At 44.0% G+C, this 25,566-nt stretch overlaps 1 protein-coding gene across 1 annotated transcript; it reads left to right on the top strand.

Annotated features, from left to right (window-relative positions):
• The first annotated feature begins 350 nt into the window (after positions 1–350).
• Positions 351–24,737, top strand: LOC119567045 (cytochrome P450 2J6-like). The gene is given in 11 exon segments (XM_037908660.2): positions 351–572; positions 575–636; positions 3,794–3,956; positions 6,679–6,828; positions 11,767–11,928; positions 12,166–12,167; positions 14,062–14,238; positions 16,799–16,940; positions 20,418–20,605; positions 22,049–22,190; positions 23,196–24,737. Coding segments are annotated over 11 exon segments (1,467 nt in total). The 5' UTR covers positions 351–472; the 3' UTR covers positions 23,375–24,737.
• The last annotated feature ends 829 nt before the right edge of the window (positions 24,738–25,566 follow it).

The following is a 25,566-nucleotide window of genomic DNA, read 5'->3' as shown; positions in this document are numbered from 1 at the left end:
AGGCCCTCAAAGGCATGTCTATCTGGGGTGTTAGCCTGCAGCAAGCTGGGGTGTAAGTCTACCGTGGCCTAGCCTGCCACACACTGACTGACCATGCAGACCCTGCTACTGAGCACTAAAAGTTCTCTAAAAGTGTCTGACATGCACCTGTGTTTTGGGTGGAGGCTCCTGTTGTTTCAGCGATAAAGGAGATTAACTGTTTCACGCTTTTATCCCAATGAGGGGTAGCTGTTACGCCCACCAGTTTCCATGAGGTTTAACACAACATCATAACAATAAAACACACTCTAGAAGGTGAATGTCCTATGCTCTAAGAACAGGGAGGGAAGGAGATTTGAGAGATACACAGAGCTTCCTATAATTAAGTGGACTAATTAATGCATTAAATCCTTAATAAAGCAAGATAAAGAGGGTTCAGCCTGTGTATCTGCAACAGACTTTTCAGAGAGTAGCTCTATAAAGCAGCAGTAAAATGCTGACAATATGCAAGACTCTCATAGGGCTGGTTGTGTTTCTTCTGACTGTGCAGTTTCTGAAGTTGCAGTGGGCACGTAGACGCCTTCCTCCAGGACCAGCCCCATTCTTGGAAGCTTGTTGCAGCTCAACTTTAAAGCTGATCATGACATCCTCAATAAGGTATGTATTTCCAGATAACTCACTAATAGACTAATAAGATGACAGAGAAAATTAGTGACATTCATTGGTAGTATAAAGTGTGTTTTTTTTCATGCTAAAGAGAGTTTATTTCTTAAGAATTGGAGATATGAAAGTCAACTTGGATCATTCTGTCATTTTTTAAACAGAGATTGTGTCAAATGTACATGAAACCTTGATGTGCATAAGAATTAAACAACACTGAGGACAGTATTTCTGCCTCATGAAGAGGAAGAAGTAATAAATTTTCATATTGTAGAAATTTTCAGATACATTGGATTTGACCCTTAAAGAACTGGCTTTTTTTATTTTTTAGACAACCCACTAAATAAATGTTTAGAAGGTTGTATGATGCGTACTGAAAAACCAAATCTAGTCATCTCCCACCTGTTGTTACATAATTTAAACTGGGATGGTGTATAAACTGCACAGAAGAGGGAGTCCTGCTCCATCAGGTTTTATGAAGCCTATCAAAGTGGCACCTGTCCTGCTGACTTCAGAAAGTCTGTGGGGAGGAAGTTACACCTAGGTAAGATGTTAGGTGGCGGATGATGCAGGGGAATAGAGCTGGGAGGGGGAAAGGTTTTGTCCACACTGAGCGTATGGGGCCAGATTTTCATGATATCACAGGGAAAGATTTTATAAAATGCTCAACACACACAACTGGGATCAGATTTTCAAGAGAGCAGCCAATGTGCTGAGCTCTTTAGAAATCCAGCCACTAAATCTGGCTCCGACTGTGGGTGTGAGACTTTGTCATCTCCCCACAACCCCTTTGTGTGTCCTTTTCCTTCCTCACCTTATTTCTTCTTCTCTTTCCTATCCCACTCCCTTTTTGCCTCCTATCTAATAGGAATCTGGCCCAGCTGGCCAAGACTGTATGTTTGGCAATACGACTGTGAGCCTCTGCTCAAAGGAGCAGTTAGAAGCAATGCCCTAAACAGCCTGATGCTAGTACAAATTTGCCAGGTCTTGGAGTGGCTGATCACTCTGTGTGCCATGCCTGTGTTTTTTCAGCAATGAGGTTGCAAGGAAGAGTCAACACCAGAGAAAGAAGCTGCATTTTCGATCTTTGCTGTTCTTTTCTCTCCCCTCGTGTATGCATTTGTCTAGTTTTGTCTGCTAGGAAATGGGATTGGACTTTAACAACAGCTCCAGCTCATCTCAACTAACTTCTCTTTTCCCCAGAAAGATAACGATCGCCATCTTTAATACTGACTAAGAGGTTGTTAAATAGAGAGGTGGTCTCCTTCTAAAAACTTTCTTCAGCTTTAGGGATAGGGAACAAGGGACACTCTTAAAATGAAAGCCTTACTTAATGCTGTCAAGGTTCCTTCCCCACTCTAAACTCTGGGGTACAGATGTGGGGACCCGCATGAAAGACCTCCTCAGCTTATTTCTACCAGCTTAGGTTAAAAACTTTCCCAAGGCACAAACTTAGCATACTGTTCAAGGACAAAGTAGACACCATCAAGTGATTTAGACAAAGAACAGGGAAAGGACCACTTGGAGTTCCTATTTCCACAAAATATCCTCCCAAGCCGTTACAACCCCTTTCCTGGGGAGGCTTGAGAATAAACAAGATGAGCACAAACCCCTTGGATTTTTAAGACCCAAAAAACCCAGTCAGATTCTTAAAAATCAGAACTTTATTAGAAGAACAAAAAAAGATAAGAGAACAACTCTGTAAGATCATAATGGAAGATAATCTTACAGGCAGTCAGATTCAAAACATAGAAAATCCCTCTAGGCAAAACCTTAAGTTACAAAAAGACACAAAAACAGGAATACACATTTCCTCCAGCACAGCGAATTTACAAGCCAAAACAAAGAAAACCTAACGCATTTTCTAACTAGATTACTTACTAACTTTACAGGAGTTGAAGGGCTTGCATCCTTGATCTGTTCCCGGCAAAGGTATCACACAGACAGACACAAGCCTTTTTCCCCCCCCTCCAGATTTGAAAGTATCTTGTCCACTCATTGGTCATTTTGGGTCAGGTGCCAGCGAGGTTACCTTAGCTTCTTAACCCTTTACAGTTGAAAGGATTTTGCCTCTGGCCAGGAGGGATTTTATAGCATTGTGTACAGAAAGGTGGTTACCCTCCCCTTTATATTTATGGCAAATGCTTTGCCTTTCAAATGTTTTAACTGTTTTTCCTTCTTTTTCCTCTATCTTTAATAGGATTGTTAATGGTGTTTGCCATGGTACTAAGCAGGCTGAGGTTTCTGTATGCCTAACCCCAAACCTTGCTTAAAACTCTTTAATGTTGGACAGTGACAGGGTCATGTTCACGCATTTGACTCTTGGGGCCTATTTATATAATCTAAATGAATACAACTGTGCTGTGCAAGCAGAAAAAAAAGACAGTCCCTGCCTCAGTACTGAACCCCGGAGTCACCCTTCTCAGAAAACGGAGCAGGCTTATCATGACTAGGGCCCTAACAAATTCACAGTCCATTTTGGTCAATTTCACGGTCATAGGATTTTAAAAATTGTAAATGTCCTTATTTCAGATATTTAAATCTGAAATTTCACAGTGTTGTGATAGTAGGGGTCCCAAACCTAAAAGAAATTGTGGGGGGGGGGGGGGGTCGCAAAATTACTGGGGCGGGGGTTTAGTGGTTCTGCTAGCCTTACTTCTGCACGGCTGCTGGTGGCGGGGCTGCCTTCAGAGCTGGGCAGCTGGAGAGCGGCGGCTGCTGGCCGGGAGCCCCGCTCTGAAGGCAGAGCCGCCACCTCCAGCAGCGCAGAAGTCAGGGTGGCCTGGTGTGGTGTTGCCACCCTTTCTTCTGATCTGCTGCCTGCAGAGCTGGGAGCTCAGTCAGCAGCCGCCACTCTCCAGCCACCCGGCTCTGAAGGCAGTGAAGAAGTAAGGGTGACAATACCGCTACCCCCCTACAATAACCTTGCAACCCCCTTTTGAGTCAGGACCCCAATTTGAGAAACCTTGGTCTCCCCCATGAAATCTGTATAGTATGGGGTAAAAGCATAGAAAAGACCAGATTTCACGGGGGAGATCAGATTTCACGGTCCATGACGTGTTTTTCAAGGCCATGAATTTGGTAGGGCCTAATCATGACTGTTTGGCATGATGTTTTTTCACCTGTGCTGTTCTGGCACTGGTCCAACCCACAGATGGCAGAAGTTCACGGCAACATCTTCACTTTGTGGCTGGGACACACCCCTGCGATTGTGCTGCATGGGTTCCAAGCAGTGAAGGCTAGTCTGACCACCCGCTCTGAAGAGTTTTCTGGACGGCTGGAGACCCCTGTCTTCAAACAACTGGCAAATAGAAAGGGTAAATCTTTCCCCTCCTCTGTCTTCTCTTGCACCCTACACTGTGTTCCTCCTTCTCCTCCTCATTCTTCCTCTTCCCTTTCCACTTCTCCGCATACATTCAGTCTCCCTCCTGCTCCTTCACGTTCACCTCCCTCTGTCTCTTTCCAGCACATACGCATTTCCCTGAACTCCCTCCAGTCTCTTCCAAGTCCCAATCCTACCTCACACAGTCCCTCGGCTCCTCACCATTTCCTGTTCAGTTCCTTAGCTGCCCTGCTTTTGCTTTATGCTTGTGTTCCCTTATGGCAGCACTGGAAATAAAGGGGGATAGCTATCATTTTTACTAGGGGCAAACAGAGGCTATAGGGAAATTGTTGCCATCAGGAATTGATTCCTAAGTGACATAATGGGAAAAGGCTGCCGTTGTGAATAAGGGCAAAATTCATAAGATGGACGCTAGTAATCCTGAAATCAAGAGAAACTTTTCTGAAAACACCAAAGATCACAAGACTGTCCCAAGATAAAAATAAAAACATGTAAGCTGCTAATTCCAACTCCCTCTCTTTCCCCTCACTGGTTACTGGTTCTTGAGAAACAGAAGGGGCTCCACTCTTTTTCTCTGAGGAGCTAATCAGAAATAGCCATTCAGAGGCCTGATGTCGCCACACTGACCTTGCTCTGTCTGGTGCCTCCAGCCCGTGTGCTACAGAGACTCCAGGTGAGGATGAAGTAGCTCATGGCCCCACCAGGAGTCCCTTGGGTGCACTGGAGAAGTCCCAGCCCCACATGATATCCACAGTAGGGGGTGCTGCACACTGCATTACACAAGTCATCCTGTAGGTACAACATAGGGTCTGTTTCACAGTTGTGTGGCATCTTGTGTCACCATTTACACCTGTGCAAAGTGGGTGCAAAATGCTGTCAAATCAGAGTGATGATGTTTTACGCTCTGCATTGGTCTAAGTGACTGCACAAGGTGCAGGGCAATAGTGAATGGGGATTGTTGTGGCTAATGACTGGAACATCAAAGGTGGAACTTAGTCCCACCACCCCTAATTGCCAGCTGCTGGGATGTAATTGCACCCCTTAAACTCAGTAAGATTTCCTTACACACAAGCTGCAGTTAGGGAACTTTTGGTTGAAGTATTAACTAATGGGGTTAGTGGAAAGTACAGGAAGAGGTATAGTCTGAAATGACACTCGGATACAATGTTGAACAGAAATTTGGGATGAGGTCTTGGAACCCCCGGGTCTTTGTGGAATATGTTATCAGGTGGGTGGGCCATCAGGGACTGCAGTGCCAAAATTATCTCCACTGAGGTTCTGGTCATTAAGAAGAAAAACTTCAGCAAAAGGTTGTACAGAGTGCAAGACTCAATGGGCTCAAAGGACCTCCCATAAGTTTGGTTAACAGTATCTGCAACTCCAAGACATCACTGGTGGACTGCTGAGGACTTTCTGGTGGCCAGCAGAAACCTGGCTGGTCACGTGGTGCCAGTTCTCCTCCTTGTTTCCAAAGTGCATTATAAAAAGCTAAAAGCACTCTGCTAAGGTTGTTTGTCCAGGTAAGCAGCTGTTCTAATTCTCACAGGGGTGGATTTGTGATTGTGTCTCCCAACATTTACAATCTCTTTATTAGGATGTGGTCCATCTTATGGAAATGGTGGGAAAGCCTGTCTTAGAATGAGACCTGAGGAAGAGCTTGTACTGTCCACCAGCAGAAGTCGGTCCAGTAAAAGATATTCCCTCACCTACCTTGTCTGTCCTCTAATTAAGCTGTTGAGAAGTCCAAGAGAATATTTGTGGCCTCTGGAGAAAAATCTCTCAAAGTCAAGTGACCTTGGCTAAAAGGCTGTCTATGTGGATAAGGATTTACACCCCTTCATGCCCTGAACTAGGGGATGTGACTGTGTCTGAATGTCTCAGGGCCCAGTCAACTCAGGAGGGGACAGCCACAACAGATCGTAGCTGCACTGAGGCTTTATATGAAATCTATAGGGCTGCTGGGTGGAGCTTGCTTCACACTCTTATTAACCACTATTCTCTTGACACTGCATCAGGAGCAGAGGCTGGTTTTGGGAGGACAGCTATTCGACTCTCGGGACTCCTCAACCCTCCTTCCCAAGGAGGTCACGGCTGGATAAATGCCTGCTGGGAAGCTCTGCGAAGACAGTGTCATGAAGGAGAAAACAGAATTACCTGCCTGTAGTAACTTACATTCTCTGGATGTGTGTCCTTCACACAGACCCTCCCTCCTTCCCTCTGCTTCAGAACCAAGCTGCAAATAGGGCATTTGGGGGTTGTGAAGAACTGAGAGGCTGGAAGAGAGTGGGCTCTGTATATGCTTGATATGTAGAGCTCAAGGGAATGGTGTGCACCCTTTAACTGCCAACTAGTGCCCCAAAAGAGTCAGTGACTTTGTAACCATTCCTAAATTGGGTTTCTATGGAGGCAACTCAGCCAGAGAACAAGAATTACTGCTGGTGAATAACATCTATTTATCCTCAGCTTTTAAATCTCCCGTTTACAATAAAAAACAATCCCTTTTTTAACAGGAGACTTTTCTCGGGTGGTTCCAATCCGTGTTGTTTCTATGTCACAGCAAGATCTCAGATAAATGAACTAAGTCCTATGGTTCTGGATTTATTCCTCTTGATAGAAAGTATATTGTAGGGATGTGTACATAGTTTTGCTTTTCATAAATATTAGCGTGACAGGTAACGGATTCTCAATGGCCTCAGGTATTATGTTCTCAAGTGGTCACACCTGGAAGCAGCAGAGACACTTCGGGTTGATGACCCTGCAGAACCTGGGACTGGGCAAGAAAGGCCTGGAGCACCTAATCCAGGAGGAGGCCCGACACCTGGTGGGGTACTTTGAGACTGTGAAAGGTACGTCACTGCTAAAGTGGTTTTTAACTACAGTTGTGTTGCCAGCATGTGAGCTAGTCTGTGAGACCAAGCAGGCTCCCTCTGCTCCAGAATGGAGTATCTGTAGTTCTTGGGGCCGTTTCATTGAATCACTGGAGTGGAATACAAGACTACAGTCAGAGCTGAGTCTCACTAGCATGTATTTTATTACTAACAGGAAGATTTCGTTCTCAAAAGAGCTACACAGAAAAGCTCAGGGTTGGGAGATAGGACTGAGGCTTTAGGGTCTGCGTTCTTCTGTATCAGTGTTAATTAATTATTTATCGGCAGCTCTGACGCTCATCATCAATATATCAGAGTACCTAGATAACAGTAATGAATTAAGTCTCACAGTATCCCTTACCTCTCTAAAGCTAAGGAAACTTTGAAACAGGGAAGTTAAGTGACTTGTCTAAGGCCCCACAACCACATAGCTTGAGAAAGAGCTTAAGCCCAGAGCAACTCAGTTCTAATGTAAAACAAACGCCAGTGGTTGTACTGACCAGAGGAAAGAGCTTGGCTACAAGGTGGGGGAATAGGAGAAGAAAATCAATATAGGTTTTATTTACAATTTCTCTTTTTATATAGGTTTCAGAGTAGCAGCCGTGTTAGTCTGTATTCGCAAAAAGAAAAGGAGGACTTGTGGCACCTTAGAGACTAACCAATTTATTTGAGCGTAAGCTTTCGTGAGCTACAGCTCACTTCATCGGATGCATAAAAGTGGAAAATGCAGTGAGGATATTTTTATACACACAGACCATGAAAAAATGGGTGTTTATCACTTCAAAAGGTTTTCTCTCCCCCCATCCCACTCTCCTGCTGGTAATAGCTTATCTAAAGTGATCACTCTCCTTACAATGTGTATCTATCACTTTAGATAAGCTATTACCAGCAGGAGAGTGGGGTGGGGGGAGAGAAAACCTTTTGAAGTGATAAACACCCATTTTTTCATGGTCTGTGTGTATAAAAATATCCTCACTGCATTTTCCACTTTTATGCATCCGATGAAGTGAGCTGTAGCTCACGAAAGCTTACGCTCAAATAAATTGGTTAGTCTCTAAGGTGCCACAAGTCCTCCTTTTCTTTTTATATACTTACAAGACAGTGAGTTAGATACCGAGTGTGCAGGAACTGTACAGCAAATGGAGCAGCAATTACACACTCAGCAAAAGGTCTCTCTCAACATGGGACACTAGAACCTATTTCAGTGAGAGGGGAATGTTGATCCAATCGTGCCATTGGCTCATGGATTGTGCTTGTAAATAGTCTTATTTATCGTTATTCTATTGTTCTGGAGTAAGCTGGGGGAGTGTCAAAGGAAAAGGGGGTGGATCTTTAGATAGTATAAGGGGGTAGCCGTGTTAGTCTGTATCCACAAAAACAACAAGGAGTCCGGTGGCACCTTAAAGACTAACAGATTTATTTGGGCATAAGCTTTCATGGGTAAAAAGCCCACTTCTTCAGATGCATGGAGTGAAAATTACAGACGCAGGCATATTTATACTGACACATGAAGAGAAGGGAGTTGCCTCACAAGTGGAGAACCAGTGTTGACAGGGCCAATTTGATCAGGGTGGATGTAGTCCACTCTAGTGCTGGGTTTACAGTGGCTCCATGCTCAGAAGGGGCCCCGGCCTGCTCCCCTTGCACTGTGCCCAGAGACCCCGCTGGCTCCCCCCGCCCACCTCTTTCTCCTCTTGGCCTGCTCACCAGCTAGCCGAGGGCTCCTCTCAGCCCCCTGGCCAGACCCCAGTGCACCTCTGGCTCCGGGCAGTCTCTGCTTCCCACCACCTGTGGGGCCCCACCTGTTTCCCCAGAGCTGAGCCACCTGGGACTGGTGCAGAAGCCTGCCGGTCTCAGCCATGTGTGGGGGGAGAAACAGTGTGAGGGGCTTGGCTGGGCCCCTCCAGGCAAGTGTGTCTTGAGGGAGCCCAGCTGGGCAGGCCCTGGCCTGGCTGATCTCGCCACTCCTGAGGGGCCGGAGCGATTCCCGGCCCTGGGACCGGCCCTGGGACCGGCCCTGGCTGCACTGCCAGCTCAGTCCAGCAGACACAGTCGCCTCCCAGCAGGGGTGGTGAGTGTGGCTGGGAGGCAGGGGGTGGGGGAGTGGGTGTGTGGGGAGTCTGGTGGGGTGCTGGGCTGTGAAGGAGCCGGGAGGATCTGTGTATGTTAGGGCACTAGGGAGTGGGGGTTCTGTGGGGGGTGCTGGGCAGTTGTGGTGGGGCTGTGGGCGGGCTGGTGTTGTGTAGGGCACTGTGCATTTGTGGGTGGGTCTGGAGGGGCCCTGGGCATAGTGGGTCCTGGGGGGATCTGGCCAGAGGGAGTCAGGGGGTATTGGGTGGGGGGGCTGTGTGGCTTGGCATGGGCCTGCCCGCGAGGGGAAGGGGCATGCTGGCAGCACAGGGCCGGGCAGGCCACTGTGTGTCTGGCAACTGCTGATTTGTAAATAGTGCCTTCGCATTGGGAGGAGCAGGGCTTCCCCTGCCATGCCATGCCCCATTGCCTCTGGCTGGCCCCTTGCTCTGGGCACTGACTTCCCTGCGCCATGCTCCATTGGCTCCATGGGGGCCCAAAAATATGTTTGGCGCCGGGCCCACAAAAGGTTAATCTGTCCCTGGTCCACTCCCAATAATAGATGAGGAGGTGTCAATTCCAGGAGAGGCAAAGCTGCTTTTGTAGTGAGCCAGCCATTCCCAGTCCCTATTCAAGCCCAAATTATTGGTGTTAAATTTGCAAATAAATTTTAGTTCTGCAGTTTCTCTTTGAAGTCTGGTTTCAGTGGTAGCCGTGTTAGTCTGTATCATCAAAAAAACCGAGGAGTCCTTGTGGCACCTTAGAGACTAACAAATTTTTTGGGGCATAAGCTTTCGTGGGCTAGAACCTACTTCATCAGATGTATGAAGTAAAAGATACAGGAGCAGGTATAAATAAATGAAAGGATGGGGGTTGCTTTACCAAGTGTTAGGTCAGTCTAACGAGATAAATCAATTAACAGCAGGATACCAAGGGAGGAGAAATCTCTTTTGAAGTAGTAAGAGAGTGGCCCATTACAGACAGTTGACAAGAGGGTGTGAGTAACAGTAGGGAGAAATTAGTATTGGGGAAATTAAGTTTAGGTTTGTAATGACCCAACCACTCCCAGTCTTTATTCAGGCCTAATCTGATGGTATCTAGTTTGCAAATTAATTGCAGTTCTGCAGCTTCACTTTGGAGTCTGTTTTTGAAGTTTTTTTGTTGAAGAATTGCCACTCTGAGGTCTGTTATTGAGTGACCAGAAAGATTGAAGTGTTTTCCTACTGGTTTTTGTATGTTACCGTTCCTGATGTCAGATTTGTGTCTATTTATTCTTTTGCGTAGAGACTGTCTGGTTTGGCCAATGTACATGGCAGAGGGGCATTGCAGGCACATGATGGCATATATAACATTAGTAGATGTTATATATGCCACAATGTGCCAGCAATGCCCCTCTGCCATGTACATTGGCCAAACTGGACAGTCCCTACATAAAAGAATAAATAGACAAAACTTGGACATCAGGAATGGTAACATATAAAAGCCAATAGGAGAACACTTCAATCTTCCTGGACATTCTATAACAGATTTAAAAGTAGCCATCCTGCAACAAAAAAACTTCAGAAACAGACTTCAAAGATCTACAACCTATCCTGAAGGACGACCCCTCACTCTCACAGACCTTGGGAGACAGGCCAGTCCTCGCTTACAGACAGCCCCCAACCTGAAGCAAATACTCACCAGCAACTACACACCACATAACAAAAACACCAACCCAGGGACCAAACTCTGCTACAAACCCTGTTGCCAACTGTGTCCACATATCTATTCAAGGGACACCATCATAGGACCTAACCACATCAGCCACACCATCCAGGGCTCGTTCACCTGCACGTCTACCAATGTGATGTATGCCATTATGTGCCAGCAATGCCCCTCTGCCATATACATTGGCCAAACCAGACAGTCTCTACATAAAAGAATAAATGGAAACAAATTGGACATCAGGAATGGTAACATACAAAAACGAGTAGGAGAACACTTCAATCTCCCTGGACATTCTATAACGGATTTAAAAGTAGCCATACTGGAACAAAAAAACTTCAGAAACAGACTTCAAAGAGTAACTGCAGAACTAAAATTCATTTTCAAATTTAACACCATTATTCTGGGCTTGACTAGGTACTGGGAATGGCTGGCTCACTACAAAAGCAGCTTTGCCTCTCCTGGAATTGATACCTCCTCATCAATTATTGGGAATGGGCCACATCTACCCTGATCGAATTGGCCCTGTCAACACTGGTTCTCCACTTGTAAGGTAACTCCCTTCTCTTCATGTCAGTATAAATATGCCTGCATCTGTAATTTTCACTCCATGGATCTGAAGAAGTGGGTTTTTTACCCACGAAAGCTTATGCCCAAATAAATCTGTTAGTCTTTAAGGTGCCACCGGACTCCTTGTTGGTCTTTAGATAGGTTATTCCTGGCTGCTTGAATGGTTCACTTACATGGGTTTATTTTTCCTTACCCCTGTGTTTTGTATGACATATTGTGATGCCTTTTTAAAAATATAAGTTCCTTTAGAATTTGTATACTGGAATCTTTCTGTGAGCACAAGGGCTGGGGAGAGTCAGTTTGACAATTTGCCCTTTTCTGAGCAAGCTGCTTTCTGGCTGACTGGCTGTTTTATTTCTTTATATTTACTTTTCTTGTTGAATTTTGGTCTGTCTTCCAACAGTGTAATTGACATAGGTGGTCTCTGGGATCATGTGCAATTTTTACCTACCCCACTAGACAGAGAAGGAGTAACAGGATGTATGAGTACTCATCATTCTTTCTGCTGGTACAGACTAACACGGCTACCACTCTGAAAGGAAGTATTAATAATACCCATCCCTCTGTTTGCAGGGAAATCTCTGGATCCTTCTGTCCCCATTTTCCATGCTGTCTCAAATGTGATTTGTGCTGTAGTTTCTGGACATCGCTTCTCCTTAGAGGATGAAACCTTCCACCAACTGACTGAAGCCTTCGACTGTATAATGGCTTTTGGGAACAGTTTCCTTTTTTTTTGTGAGCAAATAATCTCCCTTTTCTTTTGAAATGAGAAATGCAGATGAAAGGTTTGACTGCGAACATGATCATTTAAAGAACTCACCAGTGCCTGGAACTACTAGAGTTTGTAATAGAGCACCCTGAGTCTGGGGTGATTCAAGGATGCGTCTGATGCTGTTTGTTAAAATTTCACAGTATAGGTCAGATACTTACGATGCTGAACTGTCATGTGCTGGGAACATTGCTATTATTAAGATGTAATGCAGTAAAGTCTGTGTTTAATAATGTGATTTGATATTTTGTGTTTAGGTATTATGTGTTAATAATGTTTTCCTTTAAAGTCAGAAGCATGGGTTTGTGATGGCATGGTGGTATGAAAGTACAGCATGTCTTAGGATGACAAATAATAGGTTGAGTGGGCAGATCCTGTAATGATCCGTCTGCTGGTTTCTCCTCCTGGTGGATTGTATTAGGATTAAGAGTTATGCAATGGAAACAGGACTCCCATGCCACAAGACTTTGACAAAGCCCTGGCTGGGATGATTTAGTTGGGGATTGGTCCCTTCTAACCCTGATATTCTATGATTCTAAGACAATCCATGTCAGGATTCTGAGAATGTTTGTGGGAGGATGCCTGTTTACAGTGTGGCTTCCACATGAGCAAGTGAGCCAATGAGTTTTGACTTAGTTGCACGACTGAAGCTGGTAGAATGATTCTCTTAATTAGAGGATACTATATAATCCATGCGGGGAGAGAGAAGGGGAATAAAAAGGAATGGATGGCACTGTGTCTAAAGTGTTTGATCAGTCAGTGAGATATAACTTGGTAGTGGAGAATGTGAAATAGTTTGGGCAAACTTACAAAGAATGGACAGACAATGAGGAATCTATGTGGTTGTATTGTCTATTTCTAGATGATAAAGTGGCCCTGTACTTTGTGTAGACAGTAGACGTTACATGTTTGGCTATATTTGCTACACAACAGGAGTCTAAGTAAAGTCCGGTGTGAATACAGTATTCTGTGATTTTAAGTACAGGTTGAACTTCCCTAGTCCGGCACCTCGGGACCTGACCTGTGCTGAACCAGAGAATTTGCTGAACCATGGGAGGTCAATATTGTAGCGAGCGGGTCTCTTTTTATTTTTATCTTGTCAAGGCTTGCAACGCTGCCTAGCCAAGGTTTACCAGCTCTCTTCATAACAAAGTGTTAGTGTTACACAATGTTACTGTGTTGGCACAAGGAAATAAGTAGATAAAGCATAAAAAACATAAAATAAAATCATGCCAGACCATGGATGTTGCCAGACCAGAGAGTGCTGAACTAGAGAGGTTCAACCTGTACTGTTAAAATTGGTTCAGGAATTTTTCATTTTCACTCTAGCAGATGTGCTAGGGAGATGCCAACCTGCATCTACTTACTTATAAGGGAGCAATTGATTGAAAACCTGAGAATACGGAAGTTTGGTACCTGGGATCTTGAGTGACTTGAATTCAGGTTGCTAAGGAACAGGGCAACAGATGAACCCTGCATACATTTCACAAGCTGTCACCTCCCATTCTATTCTCTGTGCCTCAAGTTTGAAGTATCTATGATATAACATAAATATTTCACATCTGGTTCTGAAAGTTTTGTATAAATATGTAGGGACACAAAAGATCCTTAATCATATCAAGTGTATTCTGAATCTTATTGGCCAGATTTTGCTGTGCCTTTCACCCTGTGCAACCCCATTGAAGTCAGGGCAGAATTTGGCCCTACATATCACTTTTTTTAATAAGCTGCTGAGACGGATTAAAAAAAAGTCCATGATTCTGCTATAGAAGGCTGGGTCTTGCTCTCCCAGTATCTTAATGTGATTGTTTTAGCATTGTCATGGCAATTATAATCTAGGTAGCGTTTGAGCTGGAATTAGGCTATAATTCTGAGGTATCATTTTGTAAACACAGGGTTAGAAATCATGCAGCATGTGGACTCTCAGTCCCAAAATATAAACATCATGTTCCCAATGTTGTTTTTCTATATGATGCTGAAATGTCCTCATGGGAGTAATAAATTCACTGATTCCACTACCAAAATGTCTACTCTGAGATCTACTGAGACCTTTCTAATGTCAAGTAACTCTCAGCTCCTTCCGTTTATCTCTTCCACAGCTGTTTGAAATTTTCCCCTGGCTAATGCATCATCTCCCAGGACCTCAACAGAAGGCGAGGTCTTGCTGTGAGTTTGTGCGTTCTTTCATAAGGAAGGAGATCCGAAGACACAAGGAGAGAGGCATACCAGATGAACCACAGGATTTCATTGGCTTCTATCTGGCTCAGATAGCCAAAGTGAGTATGTTACTACAACTCCTCTGAAGCACCATTAAACCTCCTACAGATACCTGTGCGAACAGAATTCTGTAAAGAGATCTGTGGCTTTAAACAGAAAATATTCCTTGGGGTTTTTTTGGATTTAAAGGTGAACTTTAAGGATTATTTGAAAAACTGCTAATCAAGCTAACTAAAGCTGTACAGTGCTACAGGCTGGAACTCTTACATGAGAAACCACTGAGGTCAAAAGTTAAGCAGGATTCACAAAGGGATTAGAGGAGAACATCCACAGTTACATTAGACTAGATAAAATAAATGCTGTTTTTAAGGACTATAAAACCTCATTCTTCAGGACATAAGACAAGCAGCGAGTGACAGGGGGTCAAGTAGAAACTTCCTCTATGGGCAATTTGTCAAGGCTTTTCCACTGGAGTTTCTTATACTGTCCCTTGACAAATCTGGTGGTGGCCACTTTTGGAGACAGGATGTTGGATTGGATGGATTTGAGTCTAAGCCAGTAATTCATTCCTGTGTTCTCTGGTCATGATGCCCAAGAGTAAAACTGCTACTTTATTTCTTTTTTATTTTATAAACAGTTACAGTCTGTCATATTTACAAGCTCCAACCCAGTAAGACTCCCTTAGGCAGCTTTACAGATTTAACTCTCTATAGTTCACTACAGCGCTGAATGAGTTTTTAATGAGTTTATGTATTTTGTTTGCATAAATTATAGTAGATATACGCTTCAAGGGGTGAGGTGAGACTGCTGATTTGTTATATATATTGCCTAAAGAAATGTATTTTTGATTTATTACAAAGACAAAAATATTTTACATTAGTTATAAAGAAAAGTCCTCGGGGGTTTAAATAAGTGCCTTTTAGTATGTATTTGAATCTAAAATATTTTCCAATGGTATAAAATTATATTGAATGTAAAATTAACATCTAAAAAACGTAAGTCCACATGAAAAACATTTTAATATTAAAAGATCATGCCCCATGACTCTTTCTTTTTTAACTACATTTATGACTCGTGTTTTCTTCCATGACAAACAGGCAGCTTAAAAATAACAACACTTAGCACTTACATCGTGAGGTATATCTTCAAAGCAGCCTACAAAGACTCGCAGGAATGCTTGGAGATGTATTAGCAAGTCAGCTAAATACTAGCTTTTTTATTTTATAGACAGGGAAACCGAGGCTGGGAGCTAAACTGAATTGATCAGGGTTGGTCAGTCAGCTTGTTTAATCTTTGGTGCTTCTGGGGCACTGATCACTGTAGCATCTAAGAATTAAATGCATTAATTATCAGTCACATAGCATTGTGCTCAACAGAGTTCCCGAATGATTCTACTGCTCATCTCCTCCATCAGCTTTCCTTCCTGTTTAGTGCATGTGAGCATTAGAAACTCCTTGTCTTTGTTTATTGTGAGAAGATTTTTTAAATGATTTTTAATGTAAAACAGGTGTGTTTTGGCATCATGTTCTGAAGGTATTTGGGTTTGGGCTCAGTCTTATTTCCCCCTTATTAGTAAGAGTCCCTGAGTAAACTTATTTTATCTCTTTCTGTCATAACCTTAGTCCTGGGCACTGTTAGCAGCAGCATCGTTGGGAGTGTAGCTGTTTGTGTAGGTCATAAATAGAGAGATGGGAGACCCTTGGCAGGTTAATATAGTGTATGAGCCTCCAAAGAGTGGTGATGTGAACTGACAGTACTCAAAGGAGAAAGAGGAGTTCTACTTACCTGTAATTTTCAAGTAGATTGTTGGTAAAGATCCACACAGTCAACAGCCTGCTTCCTTTACACAGCCCCGATTCATCCTCAAAGCACCATCTATCATGTGCACTGAATGAGGCAATGGTTGTATGGAAAAAATTGTATGTGATCCTGTAATCAATAATGTATCATAATGCATTTGCACAAAGGGGCTGAATTCAGATTGCATAGACAATCTTAATTCTGAAATTTTCCAACTTTTCGGTTAGAACTTTGCAATTTGACTTTGCAACCTTAAAAATGTTCTTGTAATGTAACTGTGTGTGTGTGTGTGAGAGAGAGAGAGAGAGAGAGAGAGAGAGAGAGAGAGAGATTAAGAACAATAAAGACAGTCCCTGCCTTAAAGATCTTATAATCTTGGCTAATGACAATATGCAACATATAGATGAAACAAACAAGTGGGCAGGGGTTCAACAGAAGGAAGGTGAGAGAAAAACATGAGGGGTGTGTTTTGGCTGGACTAGCTCTGTGCATAATGTTAAAAGTGAGGCAGGTGGTGAGCTACAATAGGTGGTGAGTTTAACAGACAGAATAGTAAGTGGATTTACAAATTTGACAGTTTTGGAAGAACAAGTAACACGACAATGTGAATAATACTGGAACAAATTCTCCATATTTATTCAATAAAATATTTGGAAATCTCTTTTTGTGTTATTCTATCAGCTTGATTGTCTAATTCTTTTAGAGGTGTGTTTGTTGTGTAATATTATACAGTGCACATTCCAGTGAAGTAGTCAGGTTAATTGTTACATAGTCCTACCTTATGTGCTCTAACATCATCTTTCTGATTGACATCTGCAGGCTAAAGATGACCCCACCTCTACATATGATGAAGACAACATGGAAAAGTGTATTTCTGACCTCTTTCTGGCAGGTACAGAGACCACAATCAGCACTCTGCGCTGGGCGCTGCTCTATATGGTGGCTTATCCCAACATCCAAGGTGAGTCAGGGACACACACAAACCATGCAGGAGATTGATGCAGAAAACCCACCATTTCTGCACATTTTAAGAAGAATAGTGCAAGTACTAAAGCTGCTTGTTTGGAGCTGTGGAATTAGATATGTTGCAGCCAGAGATGCAGATATGATTTCAGGATAGTCATTCTTTGGAAACATATTTCATTTTTTATTGATTGTTGTCTGAGTGCTCAGTCCTGTACAGACACTGAGGAAGACACGGTCTTTGCTTCAGCGCTCTCTCAGTCTAAATCCAATACAGACCTAACGTTGGGAGCCAGGAGCTGACGGTGCTCCAAATAGAATGGGAGTTGGCCTCTGCAATGAAGTTAGAGTAAACCGTCCTGTACAGTGGTCACTCAGAAAAGTGTGACTGGCATGACCATGTTCTCCTTTGCTGGGTAGCAGAAATAGTCCTAAGTATCAGGGGGTGGCCGTGTTAGTCTGTATCCACAAAAACAACAAGGAGTCTGGTGGCACCTTAAAGGCTAACAGATTTATTTGACCGTTAGCTTTCGTGGGTAAAAAACCCACTTCTTCAGATGCATGGAGTGAAAATTACAGAAGCAGGCATATTTATACTGACACATGAAGAGAAGGGAGTTACCTCACAAGTGGAGAACCAGTGCTGACAGGGCCAATTCGATCAGGGTGGATGTGGGTCCACTCCCAACAATAGATGAGGAGGTGTCAATTCCAGGAGGGGCAAAGCTGCTTTTTGTAGTGAGCCAGCCACTCCAGTCCCTATTCAAGCCCAAATTAATGGTGTTAAATTTGCAAATTAATTGTAGCTCTGCAGTTTCTCTTTGAAGTCTGTTTCTGAAGTTTTTTTGTTACAGGATGGCTACTTTTAAATCTGTTACTGAATGTTCAGGGAGATTGATGTGTTCTCCTACTGGCTTTTGTATGTTACCATTCCTGATGTCCGATTTGTGTACATTTATTCTTTTACATAGGGACTGTCTGGTTTGGCCAATGTTCATGGCAGAGGGGCATTGCTGGCACATAATGGCATATATCACATTTGTAGATGTGCAGGTGAATGAGCCTCTGATGGTGTGGCTGATGTGGTTGGGTCCTCTGATGGTGTTGCTATCATAGATATGGGGACAGAGTAGGCAATGGGGTTTGTTACAGGGATTGGTTCCTGGGTTCGTGTTTCTGTGGTGTGTAGTTGCTGCTGAGTATTTGCTTCAGGTTTGGGGGTTGTCTGTAAGCGAGGACTGGCCTGTCTCCCAAGGTCTGTGAGAGTGAGGGGTCGTCCTTCAGGATAGGTTGTAGATCTTTGATGATGCGCTGGAGAGGTTTTAGTTGGGGGCTGAAGGTGACGGCTAGTGGCGTTCTGTTATTTTCCTTGTTGGGCCTGTCTTGTAGTAGGTGACTTCTGGGTACCCGTCTTGCTCTATCAATCTGTTTCCTCACTTCCCCAGGTGGGTACTGTAGTTTTAAGAATGCTTGAAAAAGATCTTGTAGGTATTTTTCTCTGTCTGAGGGACTGGAGCAAATTTAGTTTTATCTTAGGGCTTGGCTGTAGACAATGGATTGTGTGATGTGTCCTGGATGGAAGCTGGAGGCATGTAGGTAAGTATAGCGGTCAGTAGGTTTCCGGTATAGGGTGGTGTTTATGTGACCATCACTTATTTGTATTGTAGTGTCCAGGAAGTGGATCTCTTGTGTAGACTGGTCCAGGCTGAGGTTGATGGTGGGGTGGAAATTGTTGAAATCCAGGTGGAATTCTTCAAGGGCCTCCTCCTGTGGGTCCATATAATGAAGATGTCATCAATGTAGCACAAGTAGAGGAGGGGCACTAGGGGACAAGACTTGAGGAAGCATTGTTCTAAGTCAGCTGTAAAAATGTTGGCATACTGTGGGGCCATACGGGTACGCACAGCGGTATTCTCTTTCATAATAATATTAATAGCAACATGTGAGATGATTATACAAGAGAAGTGGGAATCATAGAATCATAGAAGATTAGGGTTGGATGAGACCTCAGGAAGTCACCTAATCCAGCCTCCTGCTCAAAGCAGGACCAACCCCCAACTAAATCATCCCAGACAGGGCTTTGTCAAGCCAGGCCTTAAAAACCTCTAAGGATGGAGATTCCACCACCTCCCTAGGTAACCCATGCCAGTGATTCACCACCCTCCTAGTGAAATAGTTTTTCCTGATAGCCAACCTAGACCTCCCCCACTGCAACTTGAGACCATTGCTCCTTGTTCTGTCATCTGCTACCACTGAGAACAGCCGAGCTCCATCCTCTTTGGAACCCCCCTTCAGGTAGTTGAAGGCTGCTATCAAATCCCCCCTCGCTCTTCTTTTCTGCAAACTAAAGAAGCCCAGTTCCCTCAGCCTCTCCTCATAAGTCATGTGCCCCAGCCCCCTAATCATTTTCATTGCCCTCCACTGGACAAAGAAGGTAAAAGGAAGACTGGAAGACCAAGGAGGTGGGGTATAGTTGCATAGTATAGAATTGTGATTGGTTAGATACAGGGTTAACAGGCCACGTATTGGCATTATAGCGCAGGCAGGTAGTACCTATTACAATTAAGATTGCAAAAGAGGTTATACACTGGAGTAACTTTTGCTTTCTGAATGCAGTGCCTCCCCAGATTCACATTGACCTTCCCTCTTCCCCTCAGCATCCGAGATCTAAAGCGTGTGCCAGGCTTCAGAGAGGAATTGAGTTGAGTGAGAGGAAGGTTTTTGTGCCCTGGGTTCTGGAATGCTGGAGCGGAGGGGCATGCATGCACTTCCAGTTTTAACTGAACTTCAGAAATTAATCTTAGATTAATTATTACTTAACTGCTTTTGTAAACCTTTAACATTTGTAAGCTGAATAAAATCTTGTGGGGTATGTGACAACCAGCAAAGGGTTCATTAACGCTCAGTAGTTGCTAGGTAATGTTATCTTGCTCTTGGAGTATATTCCTGCCTTCAGAGTTTTGTGATGATGCAGTGCTTTTCTTGTGGTCTAAATGTGTTGTCACTCTGTCTCCTATGAGAGCAAAATAGATTCCTTGATTGTGTCACTGAATTAATTTCTTAATAAGCAGTTAATATTTTATTTATGGTTCAGTCTCAGAGCCTAACTATAAATACAACAACTTGCAAGACTAATTTTATAAAAGATCCCCAAATCAGCTGTCTCATTGGGAATGGGCAGATGGTAAGATTTCACTGTCTTCTAGTGTTTGTTTAAACGAATTATCTGAAGATGCAACCCAGAAGTATGTGAAAAATCCAGTTATAATTTAGTCATTTGTCCTGGAATTTGAAAATATTCTTATTCTTTATTTACTTTTATGTTTTCAAATAATTAAAATTCTTTTAATTATTTACTTTATTGTATTCTTATCATTATAATAGCCAAAAGGGAAATGAAAGTGCCCATAATAAATACACAGTGTGCAGAATATATGCTCTTTCCCCCTCTCTAAAGCCGAATGCTTTTCCTCAGAGAAAGTCCAGAAGGAGATGGACACTTTACTGGGTCCCTCTCAATTAATCTGCTATGAGGATCAAAAGAAACTGCCCTACACCAATGCCGTGATTCATGAGATCCAACTTTATTGTAGCATTGTTTTAATTGCAATCCCCAGAGAAAGTGGGAAGGATACAACACTGCAGGCGTTTCTCATTCCAAAGGTACAGAGACATTGTTCACTTTGATACGCTCGTCTTCTGTGTAATATCTGTGAAAGAGGTGCAGATTTATAACCCCCTTCTCCCACTGAAGGGGTGTAGTGCATTAGGAAGCCATGTCAACTCATGATTCCAAATATATTGCTGTCTCTCTCATGTTCTTTTTTAAAGTTTCTTCCTGAGGCCTGATTCAGGTAAGCATCCATATTAAGGACACATGCTTAAGCTCTGTTTAAGTCAGTGGGACTTTAAGACTCTGTTTTAGTGAAGCACATAGTTAAATGATCTCCAGAAGAAGGATGGACTTAAGAGCTTTTCTGAAATGGCCCTCTAGCAAATTTGCTTCTCTAGCAAATGCTGAAACAACCCAGCTGTTGTCAGTGTCTTTAAAGCGTGAATATTAGAAGTAAAAGGTGGGCTCCATGTCACTGGTGTCATCAATATTATTGCTTTTTGGCAACATGGCCGTTGCCGGTAGCAAGCTTGAAATAAACAGTTTAATGTCCAGTATCCTCTGAATTACTCCTGGTAGACAGGCTTGTCACTGTGTGACTAGAACTGATCAAAACATGGAAAAACCATTTCACGACAATATCTGAAATTTCAACTTTGTTCCCATTTTGCGGGGTTCCAAAGGGAACCCTTGTTTTTGTTTTTCTTTTTTTGAAAAAAAAATTCAAAATACTTTTTCTAACAATTTTGAATTTTCAACTTTGCAAAAGTTATAGACTGTCAAAAGGAAAAATGAAACTCTACAATTCTGGTCCCGGATAACTTTTTAAAATGTGGAGAAACTTTGAAAAGTTACAGGGTGGCAAGGGGAAAAATTGACGAAAACAAGACATTATCGCTTCTATTGCATTCAGTGGCAGAAAGGAGAAAAGGGGGGAAGAGAGAGAAAGGATAAGAAAACAAACACCTGAAATTTCAAAATTTTTGGTTTTGATGAAATACTGAAACATTTTGAGAAACTGAAAGCTCCAAATGAAACTTTTTGGTTTTGAAAAAAGGCCATTTAAATCCAAAACATGTGTCAAACACATTCTACATGTGACCTTCTGCACATTGCAATAAATTTGAACTGAAATTTGTCCATGTCCCTCTCCTTATTGACTTATCTGATGGAGAGAGACTCCGGGCTTGTCTACATGGTGTGTTAGCCCACACCAGTGGAGAATAAATTCGACTCGATGTGAGAGTGTGGTGCAATAAGTGGCTCATGTGGACCCTGCTGGCATGCACTAGAAGTTCCCTCATGCACATTAACATCTTCCAGTTTCAAACAGTACTATGCTCATGTAAATGAGGGAACTTTTAGTGTGTGCCAGCGGGTCTACACAGACCAGTTAGCACATGACAGGTTGGTGCAGACAAGAAATTACAGCCCACAAACTCACCGCGTAGACCAGACCTCAGAGAACTGAACCAACTGCTTCTTCCTTGCAGGGCACCATCATTCTGCCAAATTTAGACTCTGTCCTCTTTGATCCTGAGAAATGGGAGTCTCCTCGACAGTTCAACCCAAGTCGTTTCTTGGATAAGGAAGGAAATTTTGTGAGCAGAGAAGGTTTTTTACCATTCTCAACAGGTAAATGCACTGACGGATAAACACTTCTTCTTTGAGTAATATCCCTATGGGTGTTCCACTCTAGGTGCGCTGTGCCCCATGCACCATTGTTTGGAGATATTTCATAGCAGTGGCCGTTTGGCGCATGCATATGTATTACTCAGGCTTGTGCTCCATGCCATTGTTATGCAGCATTGCATGGGCGAACCACCCTCCATTCCTTCTCAAGAGATGGAGCCTTTGCAATTGTCTGTGTTGAGTTTTACCTCAAGTGTGTCCCCTTAGCTCTTTTAGTAGTTAGTTTATTATAGTGTTTATTAGTAGTACTTAATAGTGAGTAAGTAGTAGTAGTTTAAAAAAACTTTACACACACACACACCATTTTGTATTATTCAGTCAATTAGTCCCAAGAGAAAATTACAAGTTCAGCAAAAATACCTTTGATTTCAGGTGAGAATGAACAATGTTGCATCTGAAAAGTGCATATAAGTTAGAAGGTAGCCTGTGGAGAAATAAATCATGACCATGTGTACAGAGGGAATATTTCTTCTGAAAGTGCCTGGAAATATATAGCAGAATAAGACGAGAATGCTAATCTTCATAATTGAGGGGCAGCACCCTTTGTGTGTGTGTATAATATATAACAGTAGCCTGTGCTGTTGACCTTTCCAGCTTCGTACTGGATATCAACATCCCCTTGAGTAGAGTAATCTCTTCCAATTCAAGCAGCAGAGCCCCCACTTGTTCCCCATAATGATCAGCACTGCACAGATAAATCTGTTGAGATCAGTAGACAGCCACCTTTTCACAGTGTCTTTGCTTGTGATTATAGCCACATAAACATCTATGATAGGTGCCAAGTTCTTGCTGGTGAGTGGGGGGCAGTTGCAGTGATATCTGGGAGTCAGTTTGCTTTTGGATGAGAATGAACAATCTTGCTTCTGAAAAGTACCTACAAGTTGGAAGATGGCATGTGGAGACAGAAATCCTTGGGTACTTAACTGTCCTTCCCCTTCTCTTCTTCAGAGCCCCGGGTGTGTTTTGGGGAGCAGCTGGCAAGGAGTAAGCTCTTCATCATCTTCACCAACCTGCTGAGGGCATTCAAGTTCACCCTCCCAAAGGGAGTGAAGGAAAGAAGCACAAAGCTTGTTTTGGGGAGCACAGTGCAGCCCCAGCCATATAAGCTCCGTGCTGTTCCTCGTTAGGCTGCAGTGCATCACAGATCAGGAGAAGAATCATTCATCAAGATTGTTTGACCCCATAACTCTCCTCCTTGCATCTCTTATTCTTTTTCTGGTGTCAGCATCACATATTATCGCAAGCTGTTAGATCCTGGGCAATGCAGCTGAACAGTGCAGCTGTGTCATCATTGTCTTGTGCTCAAAAAGTCTTTGTAAATTTCTTCCAGATGTGCTACAAATTTAAAAAATTACAGCAAAGAAATTTAGTGTCTGACTTGACTTCTCACTGACCTGAAAACTGACTAGTGGGAGGAAGAATTTTAAGAGGTAGATGCCGTCATTTATTATAATATTGAGGTGACAGGGTTTTAATCTAATAAATCCTGTAATTCATGTATGTGAACTGTGAATTGAGGTGTTGAGTCTGTAAAGATCTGTGTACTTGTAACCCTTCTGCCCGTCAGAGGGTTTAAAAAATTACAGCAAAGAAACAACAAGGGCCGGGTTCAGTATTTAGTGGTTCCGTTTCAATAACACAGTGCAAAACCGGCTCGAGCCCCCACCCAGTGACCTGGGACAATTACATACCACCCTCCTGGGCGCCTCTAAGAGGCAATACTTCCCCTCTTGCAAGCACAGAGTCTAAGTGTAGCAAAAGCCTTTTAATAAAGGAGGGAAACGATGCGGCATTATGTTGGGGAAACACCACAAACAAGATTCATAACACCAAGCATGAGCAAAAGACTCGCCCCCAGGTAAGTTTGGCAGTGTCCTTTTCCCCTCAGGGTCTTAAGTCCAGCAATCCAATAGTCACCCCCCCAGGTTCTGTCGTTGGTCAGTGCAGCCCCCGCACAGAGTTCAGAAGTTCATCTGCAGAGTTTACGTCCCAGCCTGGGTGGAAGTGGAGGGAGGTATGGGGGGCATCTTACATGCTCCGCTGCTCGGGTCGACAGCCAAATGCCAGGCCTCTCCATGGGTTCTGCTGCAGTCTTCTCCACCAGCCGCGCCTCTCCGTCAGCTGCCTCGCTATCCGCTCCACTCCGCGCTCTGCGCCTCTCCACCAGCCACCCAGCTGTCCGCTCCGCTCTCTGCTCGCTGTCCTGCTGTCTGCTCCTCTCCGCCAGCCGTCCAGCTATCTGCTCCGCTCTCCGCGCTAGCCGTCCTCTCACCAACTTGTCTTCAGCCCCCCTTCTACTTAACACAGCTCTTCTTCAAGGGACCTGGGCCCTGCTGCCGGGAACAGGGGCAGAGCAAGCCAGGGCCCCCCTCCACCTCCAGCATGCTTGGTCCCTGTCCCCAGCAGCCAAGCCCAGACAGGGAGCGAGCCCTGCCCGACTGCCAGGGAGACCAGCCAAACGAGCAGGGGAAAAACACAGGGAAAGGACTGAACCCCCCTTTTCCCCACTCCACAGGTAACGTGGGGTGGGGAGAACAGGGAGGGTTGGATGGGGGTGAGGGAGCCCCAGGGGGTCGGTCGGGGGGAGCAGGGGAGATTGGATAGGGGTGGGGTCCCGGGGGTGGTCAGAGGGTGGGGAGCAGGGGGGATTGGATAGGGGACAGGCGTCCCAGGGGGATGGTCAGGGGGCAGAGAGCAGGGGTGTTTGGATGGGATGCAGGAGTCCCAGGGGGCAGTCAGGGGTGGGGAGCGGGGGCTGGGAGTTCTGGGGGGATGGAATGGGGGCGGGGGCCAGGCCGTGCCTTGCTGTTTTGGGAGGCATAGCCTCCCCCAGCCTTCCCTACCTGGCCCTCCATATAATTTCTGTACCTGATGTGGCCCTAGGGCCAAAAAGTTTGCCCACCCCTAGTTTAGGCACAGACAAGGTGGTTTAAAAAGCAGTGAAATGCTGACAATGTCAGGTTCTCATCGCCTTGATTGTCTCTCTTTTGATTGTGAAGTTTCTGAAGTTGCGACAGGCACAGGAAGACGACTTCCTCCTGGACCAATTCCCCGCCCAGTTGTTGGAAACTGCGCGCAGATGAATTTTCAGTTTCATCGTGATCTTCTCATGAAGGTATTCATTCTCAGACACTGGTTGGTTGATGGTCTAATGGGCTAATGAAGTGACCTGTATTGGTAGCAGGAAGTAGTTTTACATGCTCTGGAAAGTTGTGGTCAAAGTATTGTCAAATGTGAAAATCAACCTGATCGCTAAACTCTGTCGCCTTTTAATGTGGGATGTGTCAAATTCATGTGAACCCTGATGTTTATAAAAATT

Source organism: Chelonia mydas, chromosome 9 (genome assembly GCF_015237465.2).
Source record: "Chelonia mydas isolate rCheMyd1 chromosome 9, rCheMyd1.pri.v2, whole genome shotgun sequence".
Classification (NCBI taxonomy): Eukaryota; Metazoa; Chordata; order Testudines; family Cheloniidae; genus Chelonia; species Chelonia mydas.
This window is presented reverse-complemented; position numbering and strand designations above follow the sequence as displayed.